Source organism: Bos javanicus, chromosome 5 (genome assembly GCF_032452875.1).
Source record: "Bos javanicus breed banteng chromosome 5, ARS-OSU_banteng_1.0, whole genome shotgun sequence".
NCBI lineage: Eukaryota > Metazoa > Chordata > Mammalia > Artiodactyla > Bovidae > Bos > Bos javanicus.
Genome location: NC_083872.1, coordinates 28,990,313 through 29,015,745, shown reverse-complemented (window position 1 = coordinate 29,015,745; position 25,433 = coordinate 28,990,313). Strand labels below are relative to the sequence as shown.

General features: G+C 50.7%; 1 protein-coding gene and 1 non-coding gene across 6 annotated transcripts in view; one reads left to right on the top strand and one right to left on the bottom strand.

The window, feature by feature from the left end:
• Positions 1–73: 73 nt before the first annotated feature.
• GALNT6 (polypeptide N-acetylgalactosaminyltransferase 6) overlaps positions 74–25,433 on the bottom strand; it is a 38,378-nt gene continuing 13,018 nt past the window's right edge. For all 5 annotated transcript variants that reach the window (XM_061416046.1, XM_061416050.1, XM_061416048.1 and 2 more), the window contains 9 exons: positions 24,019–24,191; positions 14,016–14,165; positions 12,735–12,969; positions 9,177–9,294; positions 6,906–7,106; positions 6,238–6,369; positions 5,516–5,617; positions 3,399–3,551; positions 74–1,706 (listed from right to left, as the gene is read on the bottom strand). In XM_061416046.1, the coding sequence (XP_061272030.1) occupies positions 1,593–1,706; positions 3,399–3,551; positions 5,516–5,617; positions 6,238–6,369; positions 6,906–7,106; positions 9,177–9,294; positions 12,735–12,969; positions 14,016–14,165; positions 24,019–24,191 (1,378 nt within the window). In that variant the 3' untranslated portion in view covers positions 74–1,592. The remainder of the gene's footprint in view (positions 1,707–3,398; positions 3,552–5,515; positions 5,618–6,237; positions 6,370–6,905; positions 7,107–9,176; positions 9,295–12,734; positions 12,970–14,015; positions 14,166–24,018; positions 24,192–25,433) is intronic.
• Positions 15,489–15,561, top strand: TRNAG-CCC (transfer RNA glycine (anticodon CCC)). The gene has a single exon. It is a non-coding gene; the product is annotated as a tRNA-Gly (tRNA).

The window sequence follows — 25,433 nt, the reverse complement described above, 5'->3', positions numbered from 1 at the left end:
CAACTCGAAGCAGCAGATCCTCCAAACAGATCAGCTAAGGGACAAGCCAGAAGAAGAGGAACCCAATGCCAGCTTCCTTCACCCATGCCATAAAACCTTTATTTCCATTGGGATCTATGTGCCATTCTCTTCTCTTGCTGGGAAAGAACTTTCCCCTTTCCCCGCTGCTGGCCACTCTTCTTTCTCTTTGGCTGGGCTACCCCATGGGACCTAGACTTCCTGAGTGGGAAGGAGAGGCAGCTGTGGTCCCATGGCACCCTCATGTGGTGATCCCCAAGATGACAGCTCGCTACTCAAAGTAGGAATCCCTCCTGGAAGCAATGAGTCCTCTTTCAGGCAGCTGGGGTTCTCTACTTCAGGCAAAGCGGCCATGTGTGGTGGGGTCCAACTTGCTTGGAGAAGAGCCGAGGTGCACAGCAGGCCTGCTCCACGTGGGGAGTTCACGCGAGAACAGCAGACCGGGCCAGTCACAAAGTCATGCTCCAGGCTACCCGTGAGCCCTGCTTCCTCAGACTTCCCAGGGATTCTGTTAGCCTTATCTGGGTCCTAGCCTCTGGGTTGCCATTACCTCCTTGTGTGGCCTAGGGCAAGTAACTTCTCTTATCTGGCTTTGGTTTCATAATATGAAAATGATAGGCTTGGATTAAAACAAGGATTTTTAAATTGTGCTTGCAGACCTTTGGAAAATCAGGGTCTGGTGGGCACTGCCCTCATCCCGCCTTCATTTTCATCCATGGCTAATTTCTTTGGAACTACATTATACGAGGAGCATTGAAAAAAAGGCTCTGGGACCTAAACCTGAGAAATCACCAGCTAGCTCCACAAGGTTTCTTTCAAAATGGACATCACAGGATTCCCAAATGTGGTCTCCCTCATGGTTACCTGGCTCCACTGTTCTAGGCTTTTTGGAGACCAGTCAGCCAGAAAGGATCAGACTGGACTGAAAAAAGAGTGGAGAGTTGATGGCTAGTTGCTTAGTGTTCTCGTGGTGGGAGGAGCCTGGGTTCAAGGTTCACATTTGAGCCTCAGTTTCAGCTGCAACCAGCTGTGGAATACAGACCAGCTCCTTTACTTCTCTCTGCCTCAGTTTTCTTGTCTATAAAATGGGCACGGTGATTCCTGTCTTTCTCACAGGACTGTTGTGTACCTGTCAAGCACTGTCAAGGTGCTTCAGGTAAAAACAGCAAGGAAGACTTAGACCTCCAATTCCTCTGATAGACTCTATAGTTCAGTGGAAGCTGCAGGTGTCCTAGATGACCAGGGATCCAGGATGTGGCTGCAGAGGTGCTTTCCTTGAGTTTGGCATTGCTGCCCCGGGTCCTTCCCCAGCTGCCTCCTTTGCTTTGAAGGTCTGTTTCTTGGACAGAAGGAAAGCTCTAGGCCCCGTCTTATGTGTTCTAATGGTCTTGTCCACCAATGTGGAGGAAAGAAAACAGGCCCAATGTTGTTGCAAGGAGTAGGAAGGTTCTGCCTTGACTTCCATTGGGTTTGAAATCCATCTTTAAGGCTGACAGGGAAGCTGCTGGTCAGGTTCCCCCAGATTCTGTTTCCTGAGAAGCTTGTGGGAACTCCCACAGGGGGCGATCCAGGGCCTAAATGAAGAGCCAGTGCTGGTGGGGATCACTGGGGTTGCAGGTGGCCATGACTGGCTTTTTGTCTTTGGATGTCAGGCAGGTACCAGATCCTGAGTTCCTGATGAGCTGATCCTAAAAGATGACACAGCAAAACAAAGGGTCAATTTAGGCCTCAGACTTCTGATAGTACTGCCAGGGGGAATGAGATGAGGACAGTGAACCAAAGGGAAGGGAAATCCAGAAAGGCACAGGGCAGGTACTTCCGCATTCCTTTCCTTGGATGCCAGATACTCTGATGAGATGCATTCCTGTGCTGGGTGCCAATTCCCCACCTCCAGCTTTAGCATGAATAACTGCAACACAGGAAGGCAGGACCATGGGCTAACTGAAAAATGCTTTCAGGACGAAATGAAAATGAAAACTGCCTCCAGATGGCCAATCTCAAAGACCTGGGCCACTGCGGTCTACCCGCACTTTCTGCCTTTGATCATATTCAGACTACTCCCTTCGCTGTAGCCCCAAGGTTAGGCTCCTCTTTTCCTAAGCCCAGGACTAGGGATTGGGGTGGAGTGGGTGTGGAGGCTCATCGGAGGCTGCTAGTTTGAGCCCGATCCTGTAGAAGTTACATCATTCATCCCGAGGCAGGGCAGTGTAATGGAAAGAACCAGTGCTTTTGAGTCAGACTTATCTAGATCCCACCACTTCATGGGAAATAGATGGGGAAACAGTGGAAACAGTGTCAGACTTTATTTTTTGGGGCTCCAAAATCACTGCAGATGGTGATTGCAGCCATGAAATTAAAAGACGCTTACTCCTTGGAAGGAAAGTTATGACCAAACTAGATAGCATATTGAAAAGCAGAGACATTACTTTGCCGACAAAGGTGCGTCTAGTCAAGGCTATGGTTTTTCCTGTGGTCATGTATGGATGTGAGAGTTGGACTGTGAAGAAGGCTGAGCGCCGAAGAATTGATGCTTTTGAACTGTGGTGTTGGAGAAGACTCTTCAGAGTCCCTTGGACTGCAAGGAGATCCAACCAGTCCATTCTGAAGGCGATCAGCCCTGGGATTTCTTTGGAAGGGATGATGCTAAAGCTGAAACTCCAATACTTTGGCCACCTCATGTGAAGAGTTGACTCATTGGAAAAGACTCTGATGCTGGGAGGGATTGGGGGCAGGAGGAGAAGGGGACGACAGAGGATGAGATGGTTAGATGGCATCACTGACTCGATGGACGTGAGTCTCAGTGAACTCAGGGAGTTGGTGATGGACAGGGAGGCCTGGCGTGCTGCGATTCATGGGGTCGCAAAGAGTCAGACACGACTGAGCGACTGATCTGATCTGATCTATCTAGGTCTGAACCCCAGGTCTACCATTTACTAGTGAAGGATCTTGGGCCAGACACAAACTTGCTGAGCTGCTTCTGGCCCATCTCTAGTCATGGGGACACCACCTACTTGGGAAGAGCCTTTGGAAGATTAACCAAACCAAAGTACGTGAGTGTACAGCCTTGTGCTTAGCACACAGAGGCCAGGCGGGAACCATGAGTGACTCTTCATCTACTGGAGTTCAGCCTAAAAATACTTGAACTATGAGCTGGCCCTAGACCATGACCCCACCACCATCTTTATATTAACCAGAATCAGCCATCACCAAACATTACTTAAGTCCTGTGAACCCTGCCTGTGACCAAGCTTACATTCTCCATACTTTCTACATTGTCTGGATCCATCTCATAGTATCTCAGGAAGAAGATGCAGAAGGAAGGGAGGGGGCAGTTGTGGTCTCAGGTTCTTGATTCTGAGCTTTTGGGACAGCTGACTCACCTGGGTGAATTCCCATTCCTCATCCTTGGGCACTTGGCTATTCTTGCCGGTGAAGTGACAGCTCCTAAGGCCCAGAGTGCCAGCACTGGCATGTAGACACAGCTGCTTTGCGATGTTGTGGCGAAGGTCTCTCTGGGTTGTGTACTCAAAGTACTAGAACACAAGGTAAGAGAAGGTTCTGAGGGACAGGTGGAGAGTTTGCCCGCCACCTCCCAAAGCCAACAGCCCAGAGATACCAATCACAGATGGCCTCTTGGGGAGGAAGTGAGTAGGTGCCAAGATTTCAGTAATTCATGTGCCACCGTATCTGGGTTATACTGGAATAATAGATAATAGTTACTAAATATTTTTTCTTTAGGTAAAAATTTAACTTAGGGAATTCCCTGGCAGTCCAGGGAACTTCCACTGCAGTGGGTATGGGTTCGATCCCTGGTCAGAGAACTAAGATCTTGCAAGCTGCAAGGCTCGACCAAAAAAAAAAAAAAAAAGTGAAAAAAATGAACTTTGCCTCATTTAAAGCGTTATCTGTGAAATCATGTGTTTGATATGCTGCTTCTTTTTTTGTTACTAGATTCAGTTCAGTTCAGTCACTCAGTCGTGTCTGACTCTTTGCAACCCCATGAATCACAGCACGCCAGGCCTCCCTGTCCATCACCAACTCCCGGAGTTCACTCAGACTCACGTCCATCGAGTCAGTGATGCCATCCAGCCATCTCATCCTCTGTCGTCCCCTTCTCCTCCTGCCCCCAATCTTTCCCAGCATCAGGGTCTTTTCAAATAAGTCATCTCTTCGCATCAGGTAGCCAAAGTATTGGAGTTTCAGCTTCAACATCAGTCCTTCCAATGAACACCCAGGACTGATCTCCTTTAGGATGGACTGGTTGGATCTCCTTGCAGTCCAAGGGACTCTCAAGAGTCTTCTCCAACACCACAGTTCGAAAGGATCAATTCTTCGGTGCTCAGCTTTCTTAATAGAAAAAATGCTCACCAGTATACCACCTAAAATCACGGTGCAGGCCAGCGGTACAGGAAATGGCTTCAGAATGACTCTGTCTTCACTTGCACACGTTGGCATCCTATTCAGTGTCCCCTGCCACTTTTTCCTTCCTTCAGCTCTGCTTCAAGTGCCTCTTACTTATCAAATACTGGGCCTTCAGGGTAGATTGAGGAACTGGGGCCAGGGAGGTTACTAGTTATTCCTCAGGAAAGAGCTGGACATTGTAGCCTGGGGAAAATGGGCCCTTACAGTGGGTGCAGGTAACTGTGAGGTGTCAGTAGGGAGTTGTTTTGGGGTCACTGATGGGTGGTAGGATCAGAGTGGTAGCTTCCAGGCCGGGGACGCATTGAAGATAGTTGAATGTAAGGGCTTCCCTGGTGGTCCAGTGATTAAGAATACACTTTGCAATGCAGGGGACACCGGTTCGATCTTTGATCTGGAAATATCCCACATGCCTTGGGACACTAAGCCCCTGTGCTGCAGCTCCTGAGCCTACATTCTAGAGCCTCTGAGTCACAATTATGGAGCCCAGGTGTCACAACTATTGAAGCCTGAGCACCCTAGAGCCTGTGCTCTGCAGTAAGAGAAGTCACTGAAATGAGAAGCCCAAGTACTGTAACTAGAGAAAAACTGTGCAGCAATGAAGACCCAGATCAGCCAAAAATAAATAAATTTCAAAAGTCAAGTCAAAAGTTCATCACTTAAAAAATATAATAAATGGGCCTCCTGGAAATAGCAAAAAAAGAAAAAAAAAGTTGAGTGTAGGTGAGGGAACGGGCTCAAAAAATTTTCACGGTCACCCTAAAACATCACTCAGCAGCTCACATCCTCCAGCACGCTTCCTGTGATAAACAATCCTCCCCGCCAGCCCCTCTCTACCAGCCAGCACTGCCGCTCACTCCTCTCTGGATGCCCTTGATGCACACTTAGGACCTTATCTGTTTGTATCATGCGTTTCCCCTCAGACTGGGGGCTTCCTGAGGGCAGGACTAGTATCCCCTCCTCTTTCTGGATCTCTTGTGCCCTAGTCCTCAGGAAAGACTACTCTGTGTGGAGAAAGGGGGTGTGTGCAGAGAGGAGGTGCCTGGGAGACAGGCCAGTCAGGGGCTGGGCTGTGTACCTGGTTGCCACCGAGGCCATGGCAGGTGTACAGGATGAGGGGCTTTCCCCCGTTGTTGTTCTCTCCCACATCCAGACAGTGATCCACGCCGAGGTTCTTGAGCTGCAGGATGGTGAACAGAGAGGGAGCCCAGGGGAACACAGTGAGGGGGTTTTTTGGTTTGTGGTGTAGGGTCCATCTGGAATAAATCTGCATGGCTGCATTCCCCCTCTCTGACCTTCCTCCCCCACTTATTAACCCAGATGCCTAGAGTGAATAGCAAATGAGGTGCAGAACCCAGGGGCTGGGCAAGGGCAGGGTGGGCAACCAGTCAGGTCTCTGGGAGAAGCCCTCAGCCTGTAGGAATGTCCTTCTGAGCAGTGGTTCTCCAAGTGTGATTCCCCCCCCCCCCCCTCCCCGCCTTCAGCATCGCCTGAGGGCTGGTTAGAAATGCAAATTGTCAGGCCCCATCCCAGTCCTCCTGAATCGACAGGCGGTGTCTTAACAAGCCTTTCTGGTGACTGATGCGAGTGGGTGAGAACCACTGCTAACAGGTGGTTTCCTCCTTATGAAGTTTTCAGCTAGCTCTAGAAGACCGAGCGGCCTCCAGGTCCCCCTCCTGGATAAACGAGTGTGGAGAGTAAAAATCGATTGTTTCTCATCCAGCTATGGGCTCAGTGGTCCTGAAAATTCTCCCGGGGCTTCTGGGATGATGGGTAGGCATATTTGTTCTCAAGACTCACAGCTCCAAAGAAGGTGGGCTTCAGGTCAGGGACAAACATCTCCGGGTAAACGTTGTCCAGGAACCAGGAAAAGTTGCGACAGTTTAGTCGCTCCCTCAGCTGCAGTCGTTCCGAAATGTCGCCAAAGGATTTCTGTCAATTAAGGCAGCCCCCAAAAGGTCAGTTTCACTAGTCTTGGCCTTCCTGCATGGGCAGATGTAGCCTAGGGGTTCTGGGACTACTTTCTCCCAGAATGCGTCTCATGCTCATTCCCAGTCAGTTGGGGTCCCTGGCTCAGCTCCACATCTAATCCCAAACCCCTTGCCTTGGCTTTGGGATCCCCACCCATAGCACTCCCCATCTCCTGTGAACTCTCAGTTTTCCTCCAGTCTTCAATTCCTAGTTTCTCAGAGCAAAGTCATTCTTCCAATAAGAGGTTCTTCTTCCAAATCTCGTCTCCCTCCCCTTCTAAAAGATGCTAGGGCTCTCCAGGCAGGGACAACAAAGCCTGCCCTTCCTCATTCTCTAGCCTCCAAAATAGAGCCTGGGCTCTAGCTCCCAAGGCCTGAGGGGTAAAGGCACCGGGTGGAGGAGCTGAGTGGGCCTCCATCATCATGAAGCCCTGGATCAGGGTCTGCAATTATGCCCTTCTCTTCATCTGAACATCTCCTGAGCATCCCCCCTCTCACCTCTCGGGCCATCTGTGCTGCCTGCAGATTTCTCCTGTAGAAAATCTCCTTGTAGCCATCCATCCAGACCTCAGCCAGGCGCACTTGGTTGCGAGCAATGACATTGATGCCCTTGGGGAAGGTGTGGGGGCTCTTGGTACGGAACACGTGTCCGACCACAGAGCAGGGGATAATCTCTAGCTGGCCGCCGCACTGCCACACCTGCCGTAAGATGAGACGGGATGGGGTTTTCAGCAGGTGGGTGGGACAACCTACCCCAAGCAACTCTGTTCCATTCCCAGGGTGCCAGACCCCAGGTCCACGAAATCAGGGAAATGCCCCTCTCTCCCCCTGGAAAAAAAGACACTGACTAGGCTTCATCACTGGAGAAGGCAATGACACCCTACTCCAGTACTCTTGCCTGGAAAATCCCATGGACGGAGGAGCCTGGTGGGCTGCAGTCCATGGGGTCGCCAAGAGTCGGACACGACTAAGCGACCTCACTTTCACTTTTCTCTTTCATGCATTGGAGAAGGAAATGGCAACCCACTCCAGTGTTCTTGCCTGGAGAATCCCAGGGACGGAGGAGCCTGGTGGGCTGCCATCTATGAGGTCGCACAGTCAGACATGACTGAAGCGACTTAGCAGCAGCAGCAGCAGGCTTCATCACAGGCCATAACTACACAATCCCTGGCTCTCTGATGTGGTTCACTTTTGATTTAAGCAAGTGGAAATCTGCAGGGTCCTGAGGGTTACCAGGGCCCCCTTTGGAGAAGAGACAGATGGCCAAGTTTACATCCATCTACCTGCTCTGAGCTCTGGCGCCACCTGGCTTTTTGACCCAGAAAGGTGATTTCATCAGCTTACTCGAGTGTTACTGGAAACTCAGGAACTCAAGCTCCTTCAAATGGAGATGGACTTGTGACCCAATCAAAGCATCAATGCACTGATCAAAAGCCACCATCAGGTGGTTTATGGCAATCACCTGACCTTTAGTACAGTAGCCTCCTTACAGAAAGACTGAACAGAGGTCAGAGGCTCATGAACTAGCCCAGAATCAGGACCCTGGGAATTATGGTGCTAAGCTGGTGACCGTTCTCTGTCAAAGGGCTGGTTTAGGACACCCCTTCCGCTTGCATCTTCTCTTTTTTTAGGTTTTAGATTGGGAGGTATGTTGTTATTAATTTTATTTATTATTTATTTATTTATTTAATTGGAGGCTAATTACTTTACAATATTGTAGTGGTTTTGCCATACATTGACATGAATCAGCCACAGGTGTACATGTGTTCCCCATCCTGAACCCCCCTCCCACCTCCCTCCCCATCCCATCCCTCAGGGTCATCCCAGTGCACCAGCCCTGAGCACCCTGTCTCATGCATCGAACCTGGACTGGCGATCTGTTTCACATATGATAATATACATGTTTCAGTGCTATTCATACAGCAGCAACAGAAATGCATAATCATAGCCATAGTAACAGCAATGATGTCAATGAAGTGCTTATACATGCCAGGCATTGTGATAAGTGACTTCACTGTTGTTACTCAGTCCCTCAGTTGTGCCCGACTCTCTGCAACCCCATGGACTGCAGCACACCCGGCTTCCCTGTCCTTCACTAGCTCCCATAGTTTGCTCAAACTCATGTCCATTGAGTCGAAGATGCCATCCAAATGACTTCATAAGCAAGCTCATTTCCTTGTGAATTACTTTCCCCTGGTCGGAGATTTGTGTCGATTTCACCACAAGGAAGCCTTTCTTGCTAACCTAATCCTGATTTGCTTTATTCCTGGAATCTCTCAGAGTTCTGGGGTCCACCAGAATTTGGGCCATCATCTTCTCTTACAGTTATGAAGAGCATGCTGAGCGTAGGGGAGGGTAACTCCAAAGGCTACCAAGGCATGTGTCCTCTGACCTGGAAAGTGGAGCCTGGTTTTCCAGAAAAAGGATAGTGACTGCTTACTGACCTGTCCCACCTTCACCCTAATTCTGTTCCCACAGACATCATGAAAGATGTCACTGGTCCCCAGATGTCCGGTCCCTGTTACCCAGCTATCCCTTCCCTCTGAGGGGTTCTGCCCAGTCATCTCTTCCCATATGTCCAATTTGAGTCCCATGGCCCTGGACGGGGGGTGTGGGGGCAGAGGAAAGGTGGAGTCATGACGGGGAAGAGCCACCCTTCTAAGTTTAGCTCCAGATATGCCAACCCTGCTGCTGCCTAAGAGACAGGGTCTCAGGTCATCCGTGCCCCGGGACATTGTGGTTCCCCCACGAAGCCCTCTTCGCTCTCACCCGGAAGGACATTTCCACGTTCTCCCCTCCCCAGATCTCCATCTGGTTATCATAGGTACCGATGTGCTCAAAGTAGGACTTGGAGATGGAGAAGAGGCCACCAGCAAACGTCGGGGATCTGGAGAGACAGAGGGAAAAGCATGTGCATCTTCTGGGGGGAAGGGGGCCGGAGCCCAGCCTGGAAAGGGGCGGACTCACCGCAGATGCTTCTAAGACTCCCTCCCTCCTCCTTTCTTCTTGTCTGGGATGTGCAGCCACTAACTCATTCACTTAGCAAATGTTTATTGAGCTTTTATTCTTTGCCTTCTAGGACCGGGTCCAAAAGAGATGTAAAGATCACGACTGTCTTCTGAAAGGTACTCATGGACTTCCCTGGAGGTCCAGTGGTTAAGAATCCGCCTTGCAATGTAGGGGACATGGGTTCGATCCCTGGTCTAGGAAGATTCTATAGGCCTTGGAGAGCTGGTGTACCTAGAGCCGGTTGTTTGCAACAAGACAAGCCACCACAATGAGAAGCCCGCGTGCAACAGTGAAGACTCAGCACAGCCAACAGTAAGTAAGTAAATAAATAATAATAAAAGGCACTTATTTACTCATTCAACTGGATATATTACACACGGGCTGCCTGGGGTTGTGCTATGTATTAGTCATACAGAGTAAAGAGACAGATCAGTAGAGAGACAGGGTAGTTGCTGAGAGAAAAGTCACCATCTTTTGCTTTCTGGCAGCAAAGTTCATAAAGCACAATAGATACTCAGTCATCAGAAGCTCTGTGAAAATGGTTTTGGACATAGGTGCTCCCGGAAACAGGGTAGGAAGTGAGGTGAAATTAAACTCAATTTGGACTAAAGGGGGCATTTGGAGATTACAAAAAGATTTTCTGGCTTTTGGACAAAGGCAGGGAGACACAGACCCACATTTAGATAAACTGACAAAACATCAAGAACTTAGATACCACGTTGCTCACAACAGGGGCTGAGCTAAGGACTGAAGGCAGGGGTGGGAGCTGGGGAGACAGGAGTGCACACATATCAGTCACAGTTGGTCTCTGTGCCAGGCCAGGCTGGCTTGGATGGGGCTTTGCTGCTCTCAGTGGGCGGCTCCATGTGGCACAGCCAAGCAGAAACCTCTGTAAGCCCAGGACCAGTCAAGGTGTTTCAGACACAGCAGGGCCTCAATCAGTATTCACTGGCTGACTAGTCAAGGCAACCACACAGGAGCCTGAAGTGGGTGTTACCCTACCGCTGTTCTCGTTGCCCTGAGGTTGGCTTATGTAGCCACCTTCTGGAAGGAATTTCGGTTGGGAAACCTTCAAGCTCAGGCAGGCTTTTTGTTCCTGGCTTTGGCTTCTCCTAGGGGGTTCTAAGCCAGCCCAAAAAAGGCTCAGAGAGTCCTGGACCCTAGATGAGCATTTTGGAACTAACTGGCTGTTTCTTGAGGGTCTCCTGGACCTAAGCCCGTCTCTTGGCTTTTTTCTTTTTAGTATTTATTTACTTATTTAGGCTGCACCAGGTCTTACTTGCGGCACTCAGGATCTTTAGTGTGGCAAAGGGGAACTAGGTCCCTGACCAGGGATCAAACCCAGATCCCTGCACTGGGAGCTCAGAATCTTAACCACCGGACCACCAGGGAAGTCCCTGTCTCTTGGTTTTGGGAGGTCCCTCTGACTAAGAAGTCACTGACAAATTATCTCTGAGGATAAACTACACGGGGAGTGTCACTACAGACCCACAACCAATAGGCAACCTCTGGAAACTCTCTGTATTTTCAGAGAAAACCTTCTGTATTTGCCAGGGCCTACTTCCTGAGGTCCCCTGGGTCCTCACCTCTCCTTAGTCTCCTGTTGACATTGGGAGTGGAGGAAGAGAGGGTGCTGCCTGCAGGTCTCCTGGTGGGTACCCAGCAAAGTGCCTGAGGCAAGCAAGCACAGCACCAGGGCATTCGGACCAGGGAGCAGACTCATTGCTCAAACACTGGAGCTTTGTCTTCCTGCTGCATGGTCTTTGGACATTGGAGCAGGGGACGTCAGTGATGGGTGGGGGCCAGGTGCCCTGTCCCTGACTGTGCCACTGTGTGCCTGGCCCCTAGCTTGAGGGGAGGGGACTTTGTTGCTGTGCATCCCAAACAAAAGACATCTATGAATCAAGCAGAGAGTCAATAGGGATTTCTTTTCTCTCTCCTGTCTTCTTTTTTCCTTTCTGTCCCTTCTGCTGCTTCTCTTCCTTCCAAAGGAGACAGAGCAGCTGGCTGTTCCAGATCCATGGGATTCCTTCCTGCAGCCTCTCTACTGAGGGTCTGGGCAGCATTTCTTAGGATCTAGGGACGTAGAAGAGGAAAAAGCCTTCCCTCCCAACTCTGCTCACTATATCCCCAACTCTGCTTCCCACCACCCCTGGTATATGTTTGATTGAACCTTCAGTTTCCTGGCCAGTATAGAAAAACAGTGGTACAGATAATCCAGAAGCAATGGATACTCTAAAACTCACTTCTCAACTCAGTCTGGTTGAGACGTCTGTGGTCTCCAACAGCACCCACAGGCAGTCTGAGAGGGAGAAGCAGGGTGGGTGTGTTGGGAGAAGGCAAACCCAGCTGGGCATCAAACGATGGATAAACTTTTAAGCACCTGTCTTCTAGCTCAGGGGCTGGCAGACTGTGGCCTGTGGGTCAAAGCTGGCCTGCCTTTCCACGGTTCTGGCATAGAATAGTTTTTACATTTTGGAAAGATTCTTCTTTGTAGCTGCATGTGTGTATGTGTGTGCGTGCTCAGTCATGTCCAGCTCTTTGCAACCCGACAGACTGCAGCCCGCCAGGCTCTTCTCTCCATGGGATTTTCCAGGCAAGAATACTGAAGTAGGTTGCCATTTCCTACTCCAGGGGATTGAACCTGCATTTCTTGCATCTCCTGCACTGGCAGGCAGATTCTTTACCACTGCGCCACCTGGGAAGCCCTAGCCCGGCCAAACCTAAAATATCTGCTATCTGGCCCTTTCCTGAAAAAGTTCAGGACAACCGCAACACATTGCCAATTGCAGGACATTTGTCTATCTTCCTTTAAGACGTTCTCAGTCAGAGATGGCCACTTGGCTGCACACATCACCCCCTCTTATTATAATGGCTGTTTTACAATGGTCTCTACCCACTATGTCTCTGCAAGCAGCAGTCATGTCCTTTCTACCTGTAGGGAAGAAATAATGAGACAAAGTACAGAAAGCCCTGAACCCAGGGCCTAGCACAAGGAAGATGGAGAGTGAGGGCCAACTGTTATGTACTGGGCAGGACAGCACCATGGTGGGAGGACAGGCTTGTGGCCAACTGGTGGGATGGGCATTCTTGCTCCCCCAGTTTCCAGGCTGGTATAGTCTGGGGCCAACTGTTAACTACCAGGAACCTCAGTGTTCTCATCTGCAAAACAGGCTAATCATAGTAGCTACCTCAAGGGGATGATGATTAAATATGCTAAGCTCTTCACACAACACCTAATAAACGCTGACCTGAGATGGCCCGGGTCCCTGTGACTGCAGAGGCCAGGCTGGGGGCCCACAAGGCTACGGTACTTACTTGATGGGGTAGGTCTCATCCTTGCGCCTCTGCTTCTCTCGTGCCGGTAAAACCTCCCAGCCGAAGGTCAGGCTCCAGTCAAAGTTGCCCCGACTCTGGACTCGGCCCCTCTGGACAGGCTTGGAGAACTCAAAAGTGTTCAGGTCAATGGTGACGATGTTTGGGCTCACCACCACCGTCTCGTCCTCGGCAATGCGAGCCAGGAGTGGCTCCAGCCAGCCGTGGAAGCACTCACCTGCAGGCCGGGGCCAGGAGACAGCAGTCAGGGTGCTGCCCCCCAGCCAGCCTGCGCCTCCCGGCCAGTGGGGAGCCCCAGGAGGACAAGTACCCGCTCCCCAGTGGTAGGCAGGAAAACACGTGCAAGCTCCATAGCCACAGAGAGCGGACAGAGATCTCCCAGGACCCGCCTACCCCTGCCCCTCCTCCCAGACAGGTGCAAATGGCTTTGGAGGGGAGAACAGAGGTATCAGGGGAGTAACATGGAGGCTCCAAAGGCACAGGGAGGCCGTAGAGGGCTGTCTTCAGGGTCTGCAGGCTAGCCACTCAGTTGACTCTCCCCACCCGAGTGAGGGTCTCATGAGGGGGTGCCCCTCTCCCTGGGGTCTCTGCACCTCATGCTTCAGCTCTAGCTGCAGAATAATCACCCCTTGGGGATTTCTGATGAACCGCAGAGATGATTTGGCCCCTGGAGTGATGATTTTGTTGGTGAGTATGGCTGGCATCCTTATCCCACTTGATAAAGGAGAAGACTGAGGCTCAGTTAATGTCAGGGTCAGAACACAAATCCAGGTCTTCTGACTCCAAGTCTACAGCTTCTCAGAATATGTATCACTGCTTTCAGGGGACATTTTTCCCCCCTGACAACAGCAAGGGAAGTGTGTTGTTTGGGGGCAAAAAGCAGGCCTTCCTTTCCATGTGGAAAGGGCCACACCGAACAGCGCCCAGAGGTAATAGGAGCCTGTCCGAGGGGCTGAGCTCAGAATGAGGTACAGATCAGGGGAGCGGGGAGAGGAGTGTCTGGGTTCTAGAGCATCCTCCCAGCAACTGTGGGGTCACCACAGTTTTAGGTTTTAGTTTTAGTGGTTTTAGGGCTGTGCGTGCCTCCTGATAACCATCCTAGGGAATGGGGTGAGAGAAGGGTAGAAGAATCTGGGGGAGTCCCAAGCCTGCTTCGCTCCTGGGACAGCAGAGCAGGCAGGGGCCTGGGTGATGCGGGGGTCCCAGCTTTTCCTTCTGCCAGGGAGGGAAGCGGGGCAGAGCCAGGACGGCCCCTTTACTCACAGTGGGCATCCAGGAAGGTGAGCACCTCCGCCTGGGCCACGCTGGCCCCCAGCAGCCGGGCGGTGATCAGCCCCTTCCTCTCCTGCTGCCGCACCACCTGCACCACCTGCAGCTGCTTCACGTACCGCTCCAGGGGCTCCTTCAAGTACTCTGGAAGGCACAGGGTCGTTGCCACCCGCTCAACACCTTGTCACAACCTAACTCCCCATCGCACTTCCCAGGTGGCGCGCGTGGTAGAGAACTCGCCTGCCAATGCAGGAGACGTAAGAGACATGGGTTTGATCCCTCGGTCGGGAAGATCCCCTGGAGGAGAGCATGGCAACCCACTCCAGTATTCTTGCCTGGGAAATCCCATGGACAGAGGAGCCTGGCGGGCTACAGTCCATGGGGTCGCACAGAATCGGACACAACAGAAGTGACTTGGTGGTGGTTTAGTTGCTCAGGCGTGTCCGACTCTTGCAACCCCATGGACTGCAGCCTGCCAGGCTCCTCTGTCCATGGGATTCTCCAGGCAAGAATACTGGAGTGGGTTGCCATTTCCTTCTCCAGGGGATCATCCCGACTCAGAAACTGAACCGGGTCTCCTGCACTGCAGGCAGACTCTTTACTGACTGAGCTACAAGGGAAGCACACATAATCTTCTGTGGGTGCCAGGTCCGGGCACTCTCAGGCCTCCAGCAGGCCTGCATTTTAACCCTCTCTCGCACCTACTGTGCTGAGCAACTTCACCAAAGACCAAGGTGGGCGTCGGGGGATGGAGGAGGTTCCCACAGCACATGGCCACCTTGCCAGGACACTCCACTGGCTCCGCAGCGCCCACCCTGTGTCTGTGTACCGGGGCGACTTCTCTGATGTTAGAGACAGGACCTCAGAGCTGTGTTTCTTTGGTTTCAAATGTGCCTCTTTTGGCCTCAGCTCCCTCTCAGCTCCCGATTTTCAGAGCTGTGTCTCAGGCCTCCCCTCCTTTCCACACGAGGGTTTGGCAGTCATTTCTCTGTGTCCGAGTCCCTGTCTCCCAGGCTCTTCAGAGCAAGCCTGACAGGTAGAACATACACAAGTGTTCATTTCTGGCTTCTGGGGCAGCAGCAAGAAGTCTTACTCTAATCCTCTTTATTACCTCCTCTGCACGTGGAATTTTTAGGAAGATGAAATGATGCAGAACAGCTCTTAAATTAAATTTAAAAACCAGATACCCAGATACCCAGTGCCTACATGGCCAGGCAGAGCAGTGAGCTTCTCTGCCCAGGGAGCGGGCGACTGCAGGGTAGGTGATGAAGGAACAGCCAGAGGTGGCGCAGGGCTGGGGGAGACTGCAGGAGGGGCCAACGCCCGAATTGGAGAGGGGGTGTGGAAAGCTCTTTGAAGGGCGGGGTATCTGATGAGATTTCCAGTTCATTCTGAGAGAGGGCTCACTTCAGGACCCTTGTAAATCAGTCAGAAACCCTCAGAGCATTAAAAATAGCCCTAGGGACTTCCTTGGTGGTCCAATGGCTAAGACTCTGCACTCCCAATGCAGGGAGCCCAGGTTCGATTCCTGGTCAGGGAACTAGACCCCACATGCCGCAAGAAGATCGATCTTGTGTGCCACAACTAAGACCCCGTGCAGCCAAATAAACAAATAATAAAAAATAAAATACACTTACTCAAAATTTAAAATATATACGTAGTTTTAAAAAATAACCCTATTCTGAAGCAATCCATCTTGGAACAGTCCAAATCGTAGTGATGATTCATTAAGTGCTGTTTTGGTTTATCTGTGCAGCTGCTCTGTTCCCCACCGTGCAGAATGGATGGCCTGTGGTTTCAGAAGTGGTGGTGTGGGGCAGGAGTGAAGGCTGACTGCGTCCTTTCTCTCTCGAGGGGTGTGGGGTCAGCCCAGTGCTTAGGCCTTGCTCCCAGCATCATATCGCACAAACTGGGGGCTGTTTTTGTGCAGGTTGATCTCTCCCTCTCTACTTCTTATTTTTGGCCATGCCATGTGGCATGTGGATCTTGGTTCTCTGACCAGGGACTGAACCAGGGTCCTCGGCAGTGGAAGCATAAAGTCTTAACCACTGGACTACCTGGGAAGTCCCTCTCTCCACTTTGAAACACACACACACACACACACACACATTGTGTCCAAATACTGGAGCATCTACTACATGCCAGGCATGGGACCAGATGCCTCCATGCTGACTTTCTTATTTAATCTTCTCTGTGAAGAATAAAGAGCTTCCCACGGAGCTCAGTGGTAAAGAATTCACCTGCCAACGCAGGAGCCCCAAGAGACACAGGTTTGACCCCTGGATTGGGAAGATCCCCTGGAGAAGGAAATGACAACGCACTCCACTATTCGTGCCTGGAGAATCCCCATGGATAGAGAAGCCTGCTGGGCTACAGTCCATGGGGTCACCAAGAGTCTGACATGACTGAGCGACTGAGCACCCACGTGAAGATTAAAATGTTACGAAATAGGAAGTATTGTCCCTGGGGTTTATGAGTCAAAATTAGCCTCATTTGGCAGCTTCAGCCCAGCACTCACTTAGGGTATACCTGCGAACATGCTGCCAGGTGCCAGCCACTGTCCCGGGCAGGTCTGGGTCCTGCCTGCTCAGAGCTCCTAGGCTCATCCTCCAGGCACAGGCCCCAGCGTGGGCTCTAACAGGGAGGTGGGAGGAACTCTGCGTTTCCCCTGAGAACATAGCTGTGCTCACAGGAAGTTCGTGTGATGGAGAGAACCCAGAGACAGAACATCAGAGGAAGTGGGTTTTGTGGTAATGGCCCGCCACACACTGAGCCGCGAACGTCAGGGGCGCCTGAGCTCTACAGAGCCCTTTTCCCACCCCTTCTCTCCAATCCTGGCGGCTAGGCGGGACCTGGGAATTCTGGGCTTGAGCCTCAGGCTCTCTGAAGGGGGTGAGACAACACCCCTGAGTAATGTCCCTCTTTGGACCCACTGGACAGACACCCCAGAGCGGAGTGCAGCAGAGCTGAGCATGGAGGACAGATGGGCCCATCCATTCTCTCTTACAGTCCCCAGGTGAGAGCCTCCTCATTTAGGTTCATTCCGCACAATCAACGTCTACAAGACTCCTGTGAGCTCCCCTATATACGCCTGACTCAGTCCCTTGTGCGGAATACCATCTATATGCAGATGCCCCTGGGCCTTTTTTCCTGGCCTTAAATCTTCACTTGGATGACTAACAAACCACAAAACTGGATTTCTCTGGCGGTCCAGTGGTTAAGACTCCGCGCGTCCACTGAAAGGGACACAGGTTTGATCCCTGGTTGGGGAAGATCCTGCATGCCTCGTGGCCAAATAAAAACAAAACAAAACAAAAAACCCAGAAACCTAACACGCCTGAAATGGAACCCCAGATTTCTTCCCCACCTGCCCTCCCAGCCTCCCCTGTGTACCATTATCCCAACAGCTGCTCTAACCTAGGAATTGTGCTAAACTCTCCCCCTCTTCCCACTCCCCACAATGTCCATCAGCAAGTAAGGCCAGTATTCCATCCTCACTGTACCTCAGCAATAATGTCTTAACTTATCTCCTGACCTCTATTCCATGCCCCACCGCTTCCCAATCTACTCTTTTTTGTTTTTTTCAATTTTGATTTTTTTTGTTCATCACAGATTTTTTTTTTTTTTGCGTCAGTTTTTATTTTTATTTATTTTTTGGCCATGCTGCGAGGCACGTGGTATCTTAGTTCCCCAATCAGGGATTGAACCCATGCCTCCTGCAGCGGAAGCACATAGTCTTAACCGCTGGACCACCAGGGAAGTGCCCCCAGTCTCCTCTTGACACAGCACCCACAGTGAATTCTCAAAACCACAAATCAGATCATGTCACTATAATGGTTTAAAATTTCACTTAAAAAAGTGAATCCAAGACTTCACTGGTGATTCAGTGGTAAAGAAACCACCGGCCAATGCAGCCGAGACAGGCTCGATCCCTGATCCCGGAAGATCCCACATGCCCTGAAGCAACTAAGCCCATGGGCCACAACTATTGAGCCTGTGCTTTAGGCCCTGGGAACTGCAACTACTGAGTCCATGTGCTGCAGCTCCTGAAGCCCGAGTGCCCTAGAGCCTGTGCTCGGCAGCAAGAGAAGCCACGGCAATGAGAAGCCTGCGCACCACAACCAGAGTGTAGCCTCCTACTCTCCATGAGCAGAGAAAAGCCTGTGCAGCAATGAAGACCCAGCTCAGCCATTAAAGAAAAAAAAAAAAAAAAAGAATCCAGAGACTTCCCTGCTGGTCCAGTGGTTAAGACTGCATCTCCCAATGCAGGGGTCATGGGTTCAACCCCTGGTCGGGGAACTAAGGTCCCACATGCTTCAGGGTGCCACCAAAAATTAAAAAAAAAAAAAAATCTAAACAGTATGATAGCTTCTCAAAAAATTAAACAAAGAACTACCATATGATACAGCAATTCCACTTCTGGGTATTTAATAAAATAATAGAGATCAGGAGTCAAACAAGTATTTGTACACCCATGTGGATAGCAATATTTTGGCTATTATTCACAATAGCCAAAAATGTGGCAACAATCCCAAATCTCCATGGGTGAATGAATGAATAAAAAATGTGAACTATACTAACAATGACATGCGTGTGTGCTCTGTGCGTGCTCAGCCACTTCAGTCGTGTCTGACTCTTTGAGACCCCATGGACTGTAGCCCACCACGCTCCTCTGTCCATAGGATTCTCCAGGCAAGAATACTGGAGTGGATTGGTCGTGCCCTTTTCCAGTCTTAAAAAGGAAGCAAATTCTGACACATCACAACATGGATGAACCTGGAAGATGTTACGCTTAGTGAAATAAGCCAGACACAAAAGGTCACAAACTGCATGATTCCACTTATACAAGATATTGAGAGTAGTCAAATTCCTAGACCAGAAGTGGAATGGGGGTTGCCAGAGGCTGAGGTGCTGGGAATAGGGAGTTTAATGGGCGCAGAGTTTCAGTTTGGGAAGCTGAAAGAGTTCTGGCGATGGTTTTACAACAATGAGAATATATTTAATGCCACTGCATGGCACACTTAAAAATGGTGAAGATGGTCAATTTTATGTATATTTTACCACACACCCCCTAAAAGTCCAAACACTGACTGCTGCTCAAAAAGGTCTTGCGATTCAGCGCTGTTCACCTCTGTAAACTCAGTTTGCACCAGTGCTGTTTCTGCCTCCTTGCTCACATCTCTGCAGTCACCCTGCTCTTTTTTCTGCTCAGCTCTCTGGGTCCCTGGTAAGTGTCTGAATTCCTCCCCCTCATTTAGTGAATTCCCACAGGAGGGTGGCATAGATTCCCTGCCTCAGCCTCCCCACCTGGGGCAGAGGGGGGCTTTGGACAAGGGAAGCCCTATTGGGAGCATGGTGGATTGACAGGCTTGGAAAGGCCAGTTTTTGGGAGCTCGTGAAACATGCCAGATCAAGGGTGGGCCTCAGGTGCTGACCTGGCCATGCAGGAGGGAAGCCTGAGCCTGGGAAAGGACTGTGAGGTAGGAAAAGAAAAAGTTCTTCAGCCTGGCTCCAGACCTCTTTCTGATACCTGCCCCCTAGTATCAAATGCCTGTACACTTGTGCTCAAACCATGCTGCTGGGCACCTGGACAGGAGGACAGAGAGCCTGGACATTGAATTTCAGCACAGACACAGCCCTCATGTGTGTAATGAGAGCCAGGTAATCTGATCAAACGGTCAGTCGTGTGGGGAACTTTATCCCGCTATGGCTGCAGAGATTACCGTGGATCTGAGGATATTTTTCTTTCTTTGCTGAAAGTCTCTCTACAGTCTCAAAGCCCTCAAGGTAGGATGGTTTATCCTAGGGCCCACAAACTCCCTGAAATCACATGCACAAATGTGGGTGTGTGCACCCTTGTGGCAGCTGTGCACTATTCTAGGGACCGCCTGCGTCCTTAGTCGCTTCAGTCGTGTCTGACTCTTTGGGACCCCATGGACTGCAGCCCTTCAGGCTCCACTGTTCATGGGATTTACCAGGCAAGAATACTAGAGTCAGCTGCCATGCTCTCCGCCAGAGGATTTTCCCAACCCAGGGATCAAACCCGCATCCCCTGTGACTCTTGCATGGCAGGAAGATTCCTTACCTACTGAGCCACCTGGGAAGCCCTCTAGAGAGAAGGGCATAGCTTTTAACAGATTGTCAAAGGAGGCCAGGACCCAAGAAAGTAAGAACGGCTGGTTCTGGTTTTTCAGACAGGAGATTCTGAGATGCTGGACTCGGCTCTGTGAGACAGTCCAGGGCAACAAGGGAGAGGCCACCAGAAGGAATGGGAACATGTCTGGTGGCCCAAGAGGCGCAGGCTCTTTGGAGTAGCTACTACCAAGTCCCCCTAACAGGCACAGGCCACTCTGCCTTTTTGAAACTGCCCATGCCAGCCTGGCACTATGTCATTGGCTGGCCTGGTCCAAGGAGTCACCCAGCTGGGCAGTGTGCCTTTTACTTACACAATTCTGAGTGACAAGCTGAGACAGTTTAGAAAACTCCACCCCATGTGATTCAAGGTGAGAAACTTCTGAGGGACGGGCCACTCAGGGTTGTGGGAATAAGGGTTACAAGACAGCCCAGTTTGAGCTGGAGGGCAATGGATACACCAGTTCCCATTCCTTACAACCATTCTATGCTCCTATGATTCCCCAGAGGCCACTCCCAGGTCCCAACCCTCTCTGCCAGACTCTCTGCCCCTCCCTTTCCACAAGCTCCCTGTCCACCAGACCCTTTGATGCATCTCTGATACTTGTCTGCCCTTCCCAGGAAAGTGGGAGCTCCCAGAGGAAACGGGCTCACAGAGCCATACTCAGCGCCTCCTCCCTCTGTCCTCCCTGGCTCTAGTCCTCTTTCCCAGGGGGGAGGAGGGGGCTGGGGGAGGGAAAGGGTGCATCAGCAGCTGGGCTGCCGGAGGAACCCCTGTGGTTCCTGCCCTCAATATGGAAGCATGGGCACAGGAAGCCAAACTGGGAGAGCCCAGACCCTACTTGCCACCTGGGAAGAAGGCACAGCTCCTAGAGGACCCCAGACCCCCTGCAGGGGTCCTACAGTGCTTTTCTAGTTCTGGCCCCCGGCATCCCATGCTTGAGTGACTGTCAGGACTTCCTCTCTGGACTCAGGTCCTCTGCTTCTCTTCCTGACAATAACCCTCCCTAAAGCTGCCACCTTTCTGAGATGAGGTCACTCTCCAGCTTAAGCACCTTCACTCCAGCTTAAGCACCTTCAGTAATTCATTTTCTTCCCCCTAAATAAATACTTTTAGCACGGTGTGGATTTCATTCAGGCTTCCCAGGAGGCGCTAGTGGTAAAGAACCTGCCTGCCAGTGCCGGAAACATAAGAGACACAGGTTCGATCCCTGGGTTGGGAAGATCCCCTGGAGGAGAGCATGGCAACCCACTCCAGTATTCTTGCCTGGAGAATCCCATGGACAGAGGAGCCTGGCGGGCCACAGTCCATGAGGTCGCAAAGAGTCAGACATGACTGAAGCGATTTAGCATGCATGCAAGAATTTCATTCAACATCTTTTTAGCGTCATTTCCCACAGCACAAATACCGATGTCTCTCGAGCTCTGCTGATGCTGTTTTCTCTTCTGGGGATGCCCTGAAACATCTCTTCTCTCCCTGGACACTCGGGCTTTCAGGTGAAGCTCTAATCCAAGTGGACGTCTCAGCCAGGCCACACAGAAATAACATCTCCCACAGTGCAATGCTCCCATACAAAGAATAAAATGAGCTCAAAATTCTCTAAGCCAGGCTTCAGCAATATGTGAACCGTGAACTTCCAGATATTCAAGCTGGTTTTAGAAAAGGCAGAGGAACCAGAGATCAAATTGCCAACATCCGCTGGATCATCGAAAAAGCAAGAAAGTTCCAGAAAAACATCTATTTCTGCTTTATTGATTATGCCAAAGCCTTTGACTGTGTGGATCACAATAAACTGTGGAAAATTCTGAAAGAGATGGGAATACCAGACCACCTGACCTGCCTCTTGAGAAACGTGTATGCAGGTCAGGAAGCAACAGTTAGAACTGGACATGGAACAACAGACTGGTTCCAAATAGGAAAAGGAGTACGTCAAGGCTGTATATTGTCACCCTGCTTATTTAACTTCTATGCAGAGTACATCATGAGAAACGCTGGGCTGGAAGAAGCACGAGCTGGAATCAAGATTGCCGGGAGAAACATCAATAACCTCAGATATGCAGATGACACCACCCTTGTGGCAGAAAGTGAAGAGGAACTAAAAAGCCTCTTGATGAAAGTGAAAGAGGAGAGTGAAAAGGTTGGCTTAAAGCTCAACATTCAGAAAACGGAGATCATGGCACCTGATCCCATCACTTCATGGCAAATAGATGGGGACCCAGTGGAAACAGTATCAGACTTTATTTTTATGGGCTCCAAAATCACTACAGATGGTGACTGCAGCCATGAAATTAAAAGACGCTTACTCCTTGGAAGGAAAGTTATGACCAACCTAGATAGCATATTCAAAAGCAGAGACATTACTTTGCCAACAAAGGTCCATCTAGTCAAGGCTATGGTTTTTCCAGTGGTCATGTATGGATGTGAGATTTGGACTGTGAAGAAAGCTGAGCGCCAAAGAATTGATGCTTTCGAACTGTGGTGTTGGAGAAGACTCTTGAGAGTCCCCTGGACTGCAAGGAGATCCAACCAGTCCATTCTGAAGGAGATCAGCCCTGGGTGTTCTTTGGAAGGACTGATGCTAAAGCTGAAACTCCAGTACTTTGGCCACCTCGTGCGAAGAGTTGACTCATTGGAAAAGACTCTGATGCTGGGAGGGGTTGGGGGCAGGAGGAGAAGGGGACAACAGAGGATAAGATGGCTGGATGGCATCACTGACTCGATGGACGTGAGTTTGAGTGAACTCTGGGAGTTGGTGATGGACAGGGAGGCCTGGCGTGCTGTGATTCATGGGGTCGCAAAGAGTCAGACACAACTGAGCAACTGAACTAAACTGAACTGAATGCATATGGAGCTCTTACTGGAAACTAAGTACTCCACAGCACATGAACAATCTCATTTACCATCTATCTCTGATCCCTTGTCCACCTTGCAAGGGAGTCAATTATCTTCATTTTTAGAAGAAGGGACTGAAGGACTTCCATGGTGGTCCAGTGGTTAAGACTCCACACTCCAAATGCAGGGGTCCTAGGTTTGATCCCTGATCAGGGAACTAGATCCCACATGCTGCAAGTAAAGATCTGCACACCTCAACTAAGAGCTGGCACAGGCAAATAAATAAATATTTGAAAAAACAAAAAAAATGTGAGGATGGAAGTTCAGAGAGGCTAAGTATCTTGCCCAAGGTCACAGAGCTAGGAAAAGTCAGAGCTAGGATTTGAGTTCCTGGGTGTTGGGCTCTCAAGTCCGTGTCCTCTCATGTCCGCTAGGGTGTGTTCCAGGTCACACCACCATGGCTGGTGCTGTAAGCAGTCATCTGACTATGAGGGCTGTTAGCCTACTCGGGACAAGATCTGTCTAATTTGTCATTTGTCATGTCATCTCCTACGCCTAAGGCAGCACCAGGCACAAATAACTCAGCAGATGTTGGTGGAAATGCTTTGAACTCTGGAAGTTTGGTGAGCAAACTCACTTGCCTATTACCAACTACAACGAAGGGCTTCTGAGATGGAATCTTCAAGAGCAAAAGAATGGTCCAGTAGGTGGGAAACAGAGGGGAAGGCCCGTCCCTACTTTCTGCATTTCTGAATTGGGGTTGGGCTTGGCAGCTCTAAGGGAAGCCTTGAGGCCAAAACAGCTAAGCTTTTGGAGCTTCAGGGGTCAAGTGCAAATCAAGTTCAGGAATGTGGCTTGCCCGCCCCCTAGCACCAACCTGCCTTCTTCCTGCTCCTAACCTTTATGATGAGCTGGGATGCCACACAACAGGCCACGAGGCAGTGTCTGCTCCCTTGGGAGCACCGGCAGGCCCTCTTTCCCAGAGTACCAGGGGAGACCCCAGGCCCCTCCTCGGGGGCTCCCTAGCCTCACCGTCCGTGCTGGCATCATCTACCAGAATGATCTCCTTCAGCAGGATGGCAGGGGTGGTGTGCAGGACGCTGTACACCGTCCGCAGCAGAGTGGACCAGGCCTCGTTGTGGAACACAATGATGACGCTGGTGGCAGGCAGTGGGGGGCAGCGCCGGAACTTCTGGTCGACACACCTGCAAGGGCAAAAGTGCAGATACAGTTCTCCGGGCCCCCGGTAGTCCTGGGGGCAGGAGGGCTCTGTCCACAGATTCCTCTGCTCCTTGGAAACCCCACCCTACGTTCCCCTTTGGAGCTGGGAGTAGCGGCATGCTTTTTCCAGCTAATCCACTATTTGCCACCTACTCTAAGCCTCTGCACAGGTGCTAACCAACTCACTCCAAAACCTCTCTCTCGGGACTTCCCTGGTGGTCTGGTGGCTAAGACTCTGCACTCCCAATGCAGGGGGCTTGGGTTCGGTCCCTTGTCGGGGAACTAGATTGCACGTGCTGCAGCTAGGAGTTTGCATGCCATAACTGAAATATGCCTCATGCCACAACTAAGATCAAAGATCCTGTGTACAGCAACTAAGACCCAGCATGGCAAAAAACAGACGATCCCCACCAAAAACCCCAAAACCTATTCCCCCCCGCTGAGGTCCCAGAGGGAAAGTAACAAAGGGCAACTCTGACATGTGGAAAAAGTGACTACGAATTCCATATTCAGTGAGAGGGAAAGAAAGGCTTTACTCTTTACAATGAACGGTTCCACTCGAACCCATTTCCTCATGAACTCCCTGTAATCCAATACTAGTATCACAAACGCTTTCCTGTGACTTTTCTCTATCCTCATCCACTCCAACCACTCTGGGGCACTAGGCGGCACTGCCTCCGTCCCCGACACACCATCTCAGGTGGGGGTGGGAATGTGTCAATGCTGGATCTCAAAGAATTGTGCAGCCTAACGCCCTTTCTTTCTTTTAGAAAAGTACTTATTTATTTATTTGGCTACACTGGATCTAAGGTGCAATATGCAGGATCTTTAATCTTAGTTGCAGAATATGGGATCCAGTTCCCTGACCAGGGATTGAACCCGGTCCCCCTACACTGGGAGCGGGGAGTCTCAGCCACTAGACTGTCAGGGAAGTCTCGAAAGGCCCTTTTTAAACTCCCTCTGCTGGTCAGAGAGATTTCTCAGGGGCCCTCCAGAGAAGACTCCCAGACCTCCTCCACTGGCTGCCCTCAGGTCCACTGCGCTTCCCTGTGAGGAGTCCTGGTTAATCAGGGTGGCTCCATGTTCTAGGCCTCTAATACTTGGTCCAAGTCTGAGGAACTCCAGGTTCCCAGCCCTAAAGAATCAAGAACCTGAGAATGGAAACTGCCATGTGTGGGCATGAAGGCTCAGTTGCATCCCAGTCATTGCAACCCCAAGAACTGCAG